The 14,269-nt window shown below is 38.3% G+C and overlaps 1 protein-coding gene across 1 annotated transcript in view; it reads right to left on the bottom strand.

Annotated features, from left to right (window-relative positions):
• LOC134359830 (neuronal calcium sensor 1) overlaps window positions 1–14,269 on the bottom strand; it is an 80,886-nt gene that overhangs the window by 63,657 nt on the left and 2,960 nt on the right. Inside the window, exon 2 of the mRNA XM_063073549.1 lies at window positions 12,894–13,560. Within this exon, the coding sequence (XP_062929619.1) occupies window positions 12,894–12,957 (64 nt within the window). The 5' untranslated portion in view covers window positions 12,958–13,560. The remainder of the gene's footprint in view (window positions 1–12,893; window positions 13,561–14,269) is intronic.

The raw sequence follows: 14,269 nt of genomic DNA, 5'->3' as shown, positions 1-14,269 counted from the left end.
ATCTTTGCAGAATGAACTTTCTCACTCAGATCATTAAGTATCAAGAATGCCACATTTTGAACTTGAAGCATAATTTTGATAGTGACGCAAGGAAAGGAATTACAAGGCTAGGGCTTGCAACAGAACACTTGCTAATGTTCCCCTTCCTTAAATGGACAATAGGAATCTAAATACATACCAATTTGTTTAGAAGACCTCAACCCGATTCTGAGAGCCAACAAGTTTCAACAATCTCAGGCAAATTTTATGGGGCAGCATGCAAGGAGCCAGAAGTAAAAGTCAAAAGATGTGAAGATTCACATTCTTCCCAACATTGGGACAAGTTGCTTTTGAACAGTGGAAACCACAGCTCCGATTCTGGAATGCATCAACCTTTGCACACACTGAGTAAAATAATAACACCCATATGGGTCTGACAAATTATTTTAGATACTGAGACGTTAATGCCAAATACTTTAGTTACTTAACCTTTTCAATTAGGCCAAATGGTACAATCAGTTTGTGGATGATCACCATGTGAATACAACAAAACCCTTCAAAATCACCAATTTTCAAACCCAAAAAACTACAAAACCTATTCTGAAAAAGTCCCACAAAGAACATGTCAGGAAGCTCAAAGCATTGCAAAATTTTCTGTCTTTAAAACAAAGCTACTTTAAAAGTACTGCCAAGAGAAAAAGGCCTTTCTGCCCATCCACTTTATCACAACAAGGCAAAGTTCCAACTTTTCAAAATATTTGATATCAACATTAAAGGTACAAGCAAGTCAGAATTTCTTGCCCATCCATAATTGTTCAGGACATTAGAGGCAACCACCATGTGTGGGACAGGCACAAGATTGATTTTACCTTATTTTTCTCTATACAGGTGTCCCCCGCTTTCCAAACATTCTCTTTACGACATTTCGCTTTTAGGAAAGACCTACATTAGTACCTGTTTTTGTTAACCGAGAGAATTTTTGCTTTTGTGAAAAAAAGACGCTCGCTTTAAATTTGTGTTTACCCCGAGAAAGACTACCATGACGCCTTGCGCGGGCAGGTGTGTGCGCATGCGTGACGTGCGAATGTGTGTACGTGTGCGTGCGTGACGTTTGTGTACGTGCGAATGCATGACGTGCACACGCATGTACGTGCCCATTTTTTTCGACAAATCTATTTTGGCTCAAACTTCCCGATTCTGTTAAGTGAAACTACACTGTACATACATTATTTCTACTTTATATAGGTTGTGTATTTATCATATTATTCCTGCTTTTACTATATGTTAGTGTTATTTTAGGTTTTGTGCGCTATTTGGTAGGGTTTTTTTGGGTCTGGGAATGCTCAGATTTTTCCCATATAAATTAATGGTAATTGCTTCTTCGCTTTACGCCATTTCAGCTTATGAACGGTTTCACAGGAACGCTCTACATTCGGATAGTGGGAGAAACCTGTATCAATAGAGAAACAGTTAAAATTCTAAGCTTCCAACAGGCATGAAAACTCTTAGGAGATTGCAAGCTGATACCAATAGAAAACTGAAAGTGAGCAGTACCTCAACCTGTCTTGTCAAGCATCTCCTCCTGCCCTACTCATCAGCCATCTCAGAAATAGAGTGGAGGTAAATCATCCACAATCCTGTCACACCCCCTAAAAACTCAAACCTTCATTAGAAAATTGGCAACTATGTTGTGATAAAAACACATAAATGTGGTGCAGTCTCGCCCATTAATAGATGTCAAAACTACAGTAACATCTCTCAGTAACAGGTTGTGTTCAGAACCAAATCTGAGAGATGATCATAGCCCAATGAGATAAGTGGCTCTTCAAATCATTTACATCGATTACAAACTCATTTACTTGCACCTTTAAAAGAAACCCCTTTTCTTAGTCACTGTTCTTTAATTTACTATCAACAAACCACAGCCTTGAAGTGAAGATATTTCTGAAAAGTATTAATTGTATACAAGATCAATTTACTAAGACTGAAAATCTAGGCTATAGAGAACACAATTTTATTCAGGGAAGATCAGAACAAGCCTCTCTAATTAGTGTTGTTATATTAAGTATTTGTGATAACAGCATCTGTACTTGCAATAAACAACATTTAACACAGAATGGATATTATCACTGACGGTCCTCATTAGACACAGAGTTTTCTTTATCAAAATGAAACTTACTTCTCCAATTGTTCAAGTTTTTTTCCCCCATATTACAAGTGCTAGAACATTAAAGAGATTTCTGATTCAAGTACATTTTAATTAAGTTCATTTAACACATGACTAAAATTATGGTTCAAATTTGATTTCTTAATCCATTCTTATATAGTAATTTACAATTAAATGTCAAGGGCAGTCAAAATCACATCACTTTTGGTATTCAGCTCCTTGGTCCTTATTTGGACTAAGATGGTATTGGAGTCAAGCTCTCCAGTGAAACCCAAACAGAGGTTGCCGGTGAACTTGACTGCAATGTCAACATCATCAATCGCTGGTGATAAAGAACACAGTGATTGAGTGTCATTAATTGGATTGGATCTGTACTGCATATTGTGAAAAAGAAACATTTGGCCAAGCTTCCATGCGGCCAGAATTGATGGCAATGTTATAATTAATAGGATAGCTTGGATAGATGCATAGCTACAGTAGATCTGGTGTGTTAATTGTTCAGCACTGCTAGCAGAATGTTGCATTAAATGTTGACAGCCATTCCCTGATACTGTGTGTTGAATTGATTTGCCTGGACTACAAAGTTACCAATTTGTGTAATCTATTTGGCACCTCTGAGCATAGCTCCATATGGTTCAGCCGTGTCCTCAGTATTGACATGCTGGGTCCCTCAATAGTTGAAGGTTGTTCTTCAGCCTTGGCCTGTTAACCTCCAACGCTAAATTTGGTACAATTGCAGAACTTATTTGATTCATTGACTGTGAAAACACTGTGAACTGCATATTGTTTTTGCTGTTTAGCACGTCTTGTGTTGCAATTTCACTCAACTGGCAACTCATTTTTTTTCCTGCAAGTCAGTTGCTGCTCTCAGCATGCTCTTATGCATTCTGCATTTAATCTAATTCGAAATCCCTGGCTGGAAAGTAATGATGGATCGAGGGAAATGCCTGCCATATAGTTAGATTACGTTGGTGTACATTTCTACTGTTAATGATGAGCATGTGGATACCCATTTCTGAACTGCCATTGTGTTCTTTACCTCTCTTAATTGCAGTGCCACACATCAAACGTGTCTTCAGCGTGAAGCTACAACTTTGCCTGCACAAAGAATGTGCGGTGGCCATGTTTACTAAAGACATTTTGGACAGATGCATCCACCAGACTGTATTCCTGTCAGGATTCTAAGAATTTTGCATTACCATTAGCTCTGTGAATAACATCAGTTACCATGATAATTTGGAAGTTATTCTAAATCAGAATTTCAACAGCACTAGGGCAAACATGGATACCAGAGGGTGAAACTGAGGAATGAATTGGACTTCAGTCAGTGTCAGACAGGAAACATAAGTATGTAGATTAGCAAGTTTAGACTTGAACAACATGTACTTACTTTAGAAATTACCTAGGGTTACCCATGTTAAAGTCTGTCCCGTGCCTTGTGGCGTGAAGCGACTGAGAGTACTAGACTCCCGCCCCCCCCCCCCACCCCGGATATATAGGACGCCAGTCTATCATGAGGATAACGCCCAGCATTTGCTGGGTGGACTGGAGCAGTGTGTGGTTAAGTGCTTTGCTCAAAGACACAACACGCTGCCTTGGCCAAGACTTGAACCCACAACCTTCAGATAGTGAGCCCAACGCCCTAAACCACTTGGCCACGCGCCACACAGGGTTACCCATAGCCCTCTATTTTTCTAAGATCCATGTACCTATCCAGAAGTCTCTTAAAAGACCCCATCATATCTGCCTCCACCACTGTCACTGGCAGCCTATTCCATACACTCACCACTCTCTGTGTAAAAAACTTACACCTGACAGCTCCTCTGTACCTACTTCCAAGCACCTTAAAACTGCCTTTTCGTGTTAGCCATTTCAGCCCTGGAAAAAAAGCCTCTGACTATCCACACGATCAATGCCTCTCAACATCTTATACAAATACACACAAAACTATGGTTTGTCCAATACTGACTATTAGACAGACATTTGAAGAGCACAGAGGTGGGCCTGCACATCACTGCTAAAAATAGACAGCATTCTCGCATTTATATTTTTCCTATGGGAGTAGAACTCATAACCAAGCCCAACTGTGATATGAAAGACATTGAAATATTCATTTTCAGTATTTTTAGAGCTTTATGTGTAACTGTTAGTTCACAGCAGGGGAAAAAAGGCCTTTATTTGAATACAAATGACAACCCCAATAAGGCTATAAAGGGCAGCTAGTGCAGGATTTACTATTAGATCTCCATTGCACTGTTTCCACAAAAGTTTTCTCTGTATTATAATACTTATGCCAAAATCAGGCCAGCAAATTGCTGTGAACGAAATCATTCCATTTAATTATAGAGCATCCAAATTTATTTTTCCTACTGTTACATTTCTCTGTCCTTATATATACTGGCAAACTATTAAATACTGGAAGCTAATAAAAAAAATTCTAGAAGTTCAACGTTTTAAAGGTACTAGTGCAAAACAAAAAGCATAAATTCGAGTAGATTTTGTTTTAAAAAATCAGTTTGTAATTTGCACTCATTCCTCTAGGCTTTCAGCACAATTGGATCAAAATCAAAAAAAATTAAAAGCAAATTACACTAATCATGCTTGTTTCAAAACTACCTTGTCAAATACTTAGATTGCCCAAGGAAATTGCCATGGTTCACACTGAGGTTCTGCATCTCACTGAACTTCAATGATTTTTTTTGTATATTTGTTACTGAATACAATTTTATGCACTTCACTTCAGAAATTAATGTTACAAACCAATATAACTAAAGATGTTACTCGTGTTTAATTTAAATATTATTAAAACAATGAGAGCTACAGACACAAATTAGATAATTTTATGATAAAACCAGTTTTCAAAACACATGAAGCAAAGCACCAACACATCAAATAAATTTTAAAGCAATTTTATGACATCTGTTCCACAACATAATTACATGGTTTATGGCAGATTTTATAAACAGCTAGAGATCTCAAACAAACAACAAATGTTAGTGTTCAGATCAGCCATCATTTAAAGGGGCGGGGGGATGTGAAAGGAGGGAAGGAGAGTGAGAGCCGTTTCTCTCACCATAGTTGCTGCCAGACTTGCTAATAATTTAGTTTTTATTAATTTGAGATGCATTAACTGGCTTACACAGACAGTTAGGAGATAAAGAAAGAGATCTCAGAACCAGAGGGTTCTAGCTTCATAAGGATCATAGAAATAGTACCCACAGAAATAACAAAACAAATTTCACATCACATGCTGGTGATAATAAACCTGATTCTGATCTGATTCTGACATTTCAAATACTTTCAGTTCCCATTATCTACTGCTTTGCTTTAAATGGAACTGCATACTCGTGAGGCGAGCTCAAGTCCAACCTTGATATTTTTTTGAACAAATTTCTCTACATACACTTTCATACTCAGGAACCAATCATTGTTTGCATAAATACAAGTTTCACAACATTTGTGCCAAGTTGCTCCCTGCTGTGCACCATTCAAAGTGGGCTTTGCTTAGACAAATATACCGTATGAGTTCACAAATGATCACTGCTTCTAAGTTTTACGAAATGGTATATAATCTTTTATCATTTCCTTTTACATACTTAAACATGATATATTTATTAATGTTATTGGGGTATGTGTTTTTGCTTTTATAACATTATCTGTCATATTTATTTAGTAGGCATTAGTAAAAGAAAAAGCCTGCTTTTATATTTGTCATGTGGGAAGTTTGTGCTTTATCACTCAAATATTGAGGATTTGGTACATGTATTTAACTACTTGATGCCCTTTATGGAGTATCTTTGAAAGAACTGTCATAACATAGTTGTGAATTTCAGGCTCCCACATGAAGCATTAAGGTGAAGTGCATTTTTAAAAATAAAATCGGTAATTGCAGAATGCTACTTGTACAAGGAGGGAATCACTTAAGAGGCAATGGGATTTTAGTCAAGTGAATTGCCTTGTTCTAGATGCAGTTCAATTTCCGCGATTTCTTGGAATTGTTAACACATAGATATGTGGAGCGTGCTCCATTACACTCCTGACTCTTACCTTGGGAGAATCTAATCACTACCAAATACCTTTCCTGTGAAGTGCGAGAGACCCTGAGTAGTTGGTCCAGTAAAACTTCTCATCAATGGTAACTGTCAGGCTTTCCCAATTTTCCATCTTGTGTGATGGCTAGTATTCTACCCAGTAATTCAGTGGGGGACTTGCAGAGTCTGCTTGTTCTTACTTCCATTTGTTTATACAATGTCTAAAAGAGGGTGCAAGGCCCATCACGTCTACACTAGACCAATCACATAATCCCATTTCCCAGATCATTCTCAATTCCCATACACTTTCCCTTGATCTTCTTACCACTCAGCCACAGTAGGGATAATTCATAGTCAATTAATCTACCAACCAGCAGGTATTTGAAAAGTATTGGAGGTCAGGAACATGCCTAAGTTACTACGACTGTGAGGTAGCTTCCTTATATCTCCCATTCCCCTTTCTTCTACCCCCACCTCGTGCAATTTCTGTAACTCATAACTGTTCCATCATTCTCCAAACCACATAACACAAACATGAGCAGGAGAATATTATCATTAAGAATCCACAGGGGAAGTCTCTGGTCTCTGAAAAGACACACGGTACCCCAGCAAAAGGACTCAAATGGAAGAGTTTCAACATTACACAGTTTTCTTCAAACCAAAGAAACTCATGCATCTAAAGGCAATACAGAAACACCTCAAAAATAAAAGGGCATGGCTATTACCAGAGAGCTTAATGACTGATTATTTTCAACCTCTAATCTGCATAAACTTTTCTGACAAAATTGTTTGGTGATTTTGAAGCTTAAATCATCTGATATAGAAAATACATTGTTATATTCCATAACAAATTAGGTTTTACTGAATGCCCCCACCCTAGAAGTAGCTCATTAAATATGAATGCATTATTAAAATATTAACTGATGCAAAAAGACAAATCTACAGAAGCCAAAATTGTCAGGATGCCTTACGGACTCAAATTTTCAAACAATTAAATGTAATTTGATAACCTGTGCCCTAGCAGTTAGCACTACTATTAACATCCTGCATCATGATTTTATCTCATTATAACGTAAAGCAATTTCACATCTTCAATTCTATTCAGAATGCTGAAAAACTTTTGATGGAAATGAGATTGGTTTAATTTCCTGTAAATCCAAAACAGGATACAACTCCTCCTTAGCTCCATTCTCATGGGAGGTTTGTTGGAGGTGTAATACAATGCAGCAGCAAGATTGAGAGAAGTACTGAGACTACCATGTTTGACCCATGCATACTATCAGTTTTGTGCTGAGTTCTTGATATTTAAATATTCTTTTCCTGTTTCAACCAGAGATCATGCTGGCACATTAAGGGCAGTGGTGAATTTCATCACTTACATCTGTCTTTGCCCAGAAGTATCTCCTGAAATACTTTTCCAGGGTTTTATTGTGAATTGAGAGTTATAATGAAGTGCGAAGATAACGTGAAAAGAAAATGGTCCTTGATCAGAAACTGGACTTTGAAATTAGGCCCATAGTTTTTTTTTACCATTAAGTCTCCCCATCAACATCTGGAGCTGAAACACTAATGATGTTAATAATGAACAGTCAAAGGACTGCAAATGATGGAATCTGAAGCAAAAATAAAAAGTTGTGGGTCAAGAGCATCTGTGAAGGCAAAGGGATAGATGATATTTCAGTCAAAAAACAAATTCCCAATTCTGATATTCCTTTCACTGGAGTTACTTTTCTCCAACATGAGTTAATGGATATTAAACCATATTTCTGGCTTAAGCATTTTGACTGGAGCTTGGCTTTGTGTGTCAAGACAAAAAGCTACTATTTTGAATACCAAGCCTATGTCTGTTATTGCAATTATGGTATAGAAACAGTTGATCCAATTCACTTTGTGACAACCAAAGCATGCCGATGCTGCCCAAAGTCAAGGAAATGGCCAAGTTGGTCATCAGCTGGCACTCATGTAGCACTATTGTTACCTAGCAGTTTTCAATCCAAACTCAACATTAACTAGCTGTTGCTCCAAGCTTACAAGGACAGATTCATTGTTAGGGAAGATGAAGATAGAACTATTCATGTGAAAAGTACCAATCCTGAAATTGTGATTGCAAATAGGGCATCTGAGGAAAAGAAACAGCTAATGATAGTTGGGTCACAAATATCTCCCTGACTGGACTCCCAACTATTTGGCTCCAAATACTTCATGCATTGCAACATTCACCTTTCTTCTGGTATTCAGCACACTCATGTTTTGATCTATATTATATTTTGGATCCGGAGCCAAATGGTCCTGAGAGAATCTAAACTGCACACTAATAGAGTATGAAAGCAGTAGTGCTAGACTTTTCCAGGATTTCAGTATTATCAGAGTAGGTAATGGAGTAGCAAGTGGCTAGGAAAGCTTTATCCATTTTGTTCTGTTTGAAATGCAATAGGACAGCACGTCCAAATGATGAGTGCTGAAACTTGGTTAAGACACTGGCTAACTCTAAACATGGTCCTCACCAGCAAAGACAATATGTTTCCAAGTCTATTGATTCTATTTTGTCCTTGCATTTAACCATCTCAATGACTGAAGTAATCAAAGTGTTATATATGGTGTTGGGAACCTCAGGATGGGGATAGGTAAAATTCCACATGCTGTTTCTGCCCAGTCTATATCTCACCCATTCTGTAACATGGTGATTTACTAGACTTCACTACTGCTATGAGTAATTTACAGAATCAGCACAGAAACACAATTCATCAAATCCAGCAGTAGTCCTATGCAAAACAATTCTACAATCCTCCTGCAACACACATCAAAGTTGCTGGTGAACGCAGCAGGCCAGGCAGCATCTCTAGGAAGAGGTACAGTCGACATTTCAGGCCAAGAATTCTTACCCATCTGTAATTTTGTGTGTTGCTTGAATTTCCAGCAACTGCAGAATTCCTGTTGTCTACAATCCTCCTCCCCACCCTACAGCAACTCTTTGACTTACCAACCCTGAAATGTTTTTGTGTAATGAGGAAACCCAAAGAATCACGGAGGACATGTAAACAAGACACAACAGTGGAAGTTGCAGGTTGCTGAAGCTGTGAAACAGCAGTTCTGCTAGCTACATCTCTGGAACTGCCCTGTGGAAGATTAAGGAACCCTATTGCATCTCCTCATCCTATCACCTGCTAGGCTCCCAGCCATTCTCAACTCTAACAGTCGAGAGCAGAGCTGCAAGTTAATCATTGGGTTTTACAACCTGTAGCTCACATGCAAATAGCACTGTGTAACAGTAATACAAACAAACCGCTTCAGGAACTCATCAGGCCAGGCGGCATCTTACTCTGACTTCTCATCTCTTTTTCCAGTCCTGATGAAGGGTCTCGTCCAGAAACGTCAACTGCTTACTCTTTTCCATAGGTGCTGCCTGGCCCTGAATTCCTCCAGCATTTGCTGTATATTACTTTGATTTCCAGCATCTGCTGATTTTGTTGTCATGTTCACTTAGTTTATTACATTCCTGTATTTCAATAATCACGGTAAACAAGACTGAAAATTTACTGTCATTAACAAAGTTCAAATAAATTTATTATCAAAACTCTTAAATGTCACCATATAGAACACGGAGATTCATTTCCTTGCAGGCATTCACAGGAAATACAAGAAATACAACAGAATCAAAGAATGACTGCCACATCCAATGTGCAAAAGACAACAAACTGTGCAAATACATAAAGAAAAAATAATAATAAATAAGCAATAGAAGATGTGAGATGAAGGGTCCTTGAAAGTGAGTTCATAGGTTGTGGGAACAATTCAGTGATGTGGTGACTGAGGCTGAGTGAAGTTATGCCCTCTGGTTCAAAAATCTGATGGTTGATGGGTAATAGCTGCTCCTGAACTAGGTGGTGTGGGTCCTGAGGTTCCCAGAACCTTCTTCCTGATGGCAGAGTGAGAAGAGAGCATGGCCTGGGTGGTAAAGGTCCTTTATGCTGGATGCTGCTTTCCTGTGACAGAACTCCCATGTGGATGTGCTCAATGGTGGAGAGGGCTTTAAGTGTGATGGACTGGGCTGTATTCACTACTTTTCGTATGCTCTTCCATTCAAGATAGTTGGTGTTTCCAAACATTCTGTCATGGAACCACCGCAAATCTACAGAAGTTTGTCAAAGTTTTAGGTGCACAATTCATAATTATCATGGAGTTAAGGAATAATGTTAAATTGTGGCAACATAATATTGCTGCAATTTAAACTCACAGTCATCATGTACTAAATTTGTTTCACTTATCATAGTAACTGTGTCAAACTGAATATTACTAAATGTCTTTACAATTTATATAAAAGTTTTTCTTTACAAAGGAGACAGAGGTGAATAATCTCTGGCAAAGCTGTTACAAACAGGCATGTCTGCAACATGTACATTGAGAAGGCCAAAGTAAAGCATCAAGTAAGCCTCATCTAGCAGCTTTGTCCAGTGGTGCCAATATTGAGCAATTGTTGCTACAATTCAGAAACAATAGACAAGTATATCATTCTAACTTAGCAATGGTACTTGCAGAACGGCATCAGGTACTGCTTAGTTGGCTGAAAGAGGGTTACCCGATTCCAATATTCTCCAAACAAACAGACCAAAACTGGTAAAACTTATATCACTGAATCAAGACAAAATAATCAGCAAGCTTCATTACTTTTATATGATGTTTAACTTAAAATTTATTGTTGTTTAACTTCTCATGCTGTAATTTAAAGTATGAAGTCTTGGTGTACTAGTCCAAAACTACTACCCATTTACAACATTTATCACAAATTTAAAATGTGCAATTTTAACTATTACTGTATTGTTTCGCTTCCTGTGCAATTTCCAGAAATGGGCTCATCTTTCAGCATCAAGTTCTTTCTGCCTGTTCAAGTTTGCCTTCCAAATCACTGCTCTCAAATATTCCAGCTAAGATGTTAATGAAATGAAAAGCTCAATATTATCACAAAATTACAGCGCAGATACCACTTTCAAACTGAACTTGTTGCACTTCCCACACTATTTAAGGACTAAAGTGTCCAATAAGTTTTTGGATAGTCAGACTCAAGAGATAAAGGGATGGCATGTGAAGGAGGAGTTGTAGTCAAGAATCACTGATTACTGCAGCAGAATTGAGGAGCCAAATAGGCTATTTCTGCTTGTCTCAGCTGTACTTCAAATGTTAACCTTTTTTTCATAATTATATTCCTCATCCTACCTGTGCTTTGTTTGCCTTAAATCTGAAACTCTGGTTCCCAATCCTTCGGCTGTAGCAAACAAACTACACAATTCTTAGAAATTTGTCCTGGGCCTTCCTTCTTTTAGCAACAATCACAGCCTTCCCAGTCTATTTGTGTAATTATGTAACTTTCACACTGAGAATCAATCAAGTGGACGCTTCTGAACTCTTTCCAAAGCCTTAACATCTTTTCCTAAAAGCACTGCCCAAAACTAAACACACTATTCATCACAGAATTATATAGCAGAGACCCTTTGGTCCAACTAGTTTGTGCTGACCAAGTTTGCTAACCTGAGCTTGTCCCATTTGCCTTTATTTGGCCCATATCCTTCTAAATCTTTCCATTCCACATACCTGTCTGAGTGCCTTTTCAATGTTGTACTTGTACCCACTTCTACCACTTCCTCTGACAGGTTGTTTCACATATCCACCACCCTATTGTGCAAAAGAGTTGCATTTTACTTCTCCTTTAAAACCTTATTATCATCTTAAACCTCTGCCCTCTAGTTTTAGACTCTACCCTAAAACTGTGACCATTCACTATCTATGCCCTTCATGATTTTTATAAAGCTCTAAGGTCACCCCCCTCCCCGGGAAAAAGCCTGTCTATCCAATCTCTCTCTGTAACTCAAGTACTTCAGTCCCAGTAGTGTCTGTGTTAATCTTCCCTGCACCCTTTCTACCTTAGACGTACTTCCTATAATTTGGCAGACACAAGTGCAACCTCACCATCTTGTATAGTAACATGATAACCTAACTCCTGTACTTAATGTCCCAACACCTACCTGCTGCTTTCAGGGAACTATGTACTTGTAGTACTAGGTCTCTGTTCTAAAACACCCGCTTATTGCACAAGTCCTACCCTGGAATCCACTCACAAAGTGGTTTTGCACAATGTAAAATCATGATATAGACTTCACTAAAAAGGCAATCCTCCATGCATCCATTAAATGGGAAATTGCCTGTGCTGTATAAAATTCTTTTAAAAAAAATTAAGGGTCTAGGGAGGGGAGGAAGGCGGTAGTATTAACATCCAATCGTCTTGAAAATTCTGTCCTGTTGCAGGGCCTCAACTAGAAATGTCAATCACCACTTTGCCTGCACAGATGCCAGTCAACTCACTATGTTCCAACAGTTTACATTTGGTTCCACATTCCAGCATCTGCAGTGTATCATCACCACCACATTGGATTAATAAGAGTTTAACTGTATTCGGAAGAGGTGTTCCTGAGAAAGATTTAAAGTGAAATTTTATAAATTGAAAGGATTTGGCAAACGCAATATGGAAATTCCAGTACAGTATTTGTATGTTGTGTGTGTGGGGGGAAAAGGAGGAATACTTTTTCAATTCAGCAAGAGAAAAGCCTTACAAATGAATAAGTAACCCAAAGAGTCAATGTCATGATAGCAAAAAATCATAAGTACGTGAATCAGGAATTATTGCAATTTTAATAAGAATGTTCACATTTGCCTTTAATACTTACAGTATGTCTTCCTAGTCAGCTCCTCCACGACTTCAGGTTTCAGCTTACTGTTGCACTTCCCCATTGCAGCAATTTAACACATAAGAAGGTGCACGTTTTGGTAAGGGTATATATTGAAGATCAAAGAAATCCGATTCAAAACAGGCCAAAGATAATGATGGTAAGCAGAAGTTACTTGTTGAATGAAAGATTCTCAGGATGCCTCCTGTGCACTTTCTGCGTAATTTGCTCAGCTGCGGTTTCCCTGGCGATGGTTTAATAATGACCTGTTTGTCCCTCCACCACAGGTTTGATAAGTAGTTCAAACACTGAATTTGTCAAAATTCACTCCAGGTTTTTCTTTAATTCTTAAAATCCACTTTTCTTTGATATGAAGTGCAGATAACCTGCTGTCCCGAGCTGCAATGATGGTTTGCTCAATTCAGCCCCTTGGGAAGATTAGTAGCATTTTTCAGCTTCTCTTCGTCTTTTGTATCTTCTGAATTGAATCAATTTAATTAGTTGTTTTATTCCTGTCTATTTTTAGACGTGATGATGCACTTTAAATCGTTCAAGCGTGATCACAGCATTACAGAACTGCATACGGTCAACTCTCACAACGCATTGATGACTTGGGTTATACTGCATAGAGTATTTAACCAACACCACAGACTACAGGCTTGAAATCCTGAAAGAAACAAAACAGTGCAGGTACTGTATGCAAAGATGCAATTACCCAAGTCACTTGATTAAGACAAATCAATCTTTATTGCAATTGCAGTGAAAAGGATCAAATAACAGCACATTTTGTGTACCCAGAGAGACAAGTGGAAGATGCTCTGCTGGAGAAGACACAGCAGATGACTCAGCTACTTATGACAGTGATTGTCTTGGTCATATAAATGATCCTGGGAATGACAGGGTTAATGAATGAGGAGAATTTGATGCCACTTGGTATGTATTTGCTGGAGTATAGAAGATTGAGGAGCCAAGAAAGAATGGGTGTGGGGAGGATTTTTCCTATAGTGGGGGAGTCTAGGGACAGAGGGCACAGACTCAGAATAGACAGAAGTTGCTTTAGAACAGATGACAAATTTCTTTAGCCACAGGGTGGTGAATCTGTGGAGGCCAAGTCATTGGGTATATTTAAAGTGGGGGCTGAAAGGTTCTTGATTAGTAAGGCATCAAAGATTACAGGGAGAAAACAGGAGAATAGGGTTGAGAGGGATAATAAATTAGCCATGATGGAATGGTGGAGCAGATTTTAACGTGCCTAATTCTGCTCCTATGTCTTATAAAGTCCACTCACTTGACCTTCTAGCTGCACAAAATTCCTGCTCCAAATTCAGAATCCTGGATGAGAAAATGATTGTTTTTAGATGCAAATCCCTTGCTGA

Source organism: Mobula hypostoma, chromosome 21, assembly GCF_963921235.1.
Source record: "Mobula hypostoma chromosome 21, sMobHyp1.1, whole genome shotgun sequence".
Lineage (NCBI taxonomy): Eukaryota > Metazoa > Chordata > Chondrichthyes > Myliobatiformes > Myliobatidae > Mobula > Mobula hypostoma.
Note: the sequence above shows the minus strand (reverse complement) of the source record. Positions and strands in the feature narration are given on the sequence as shown.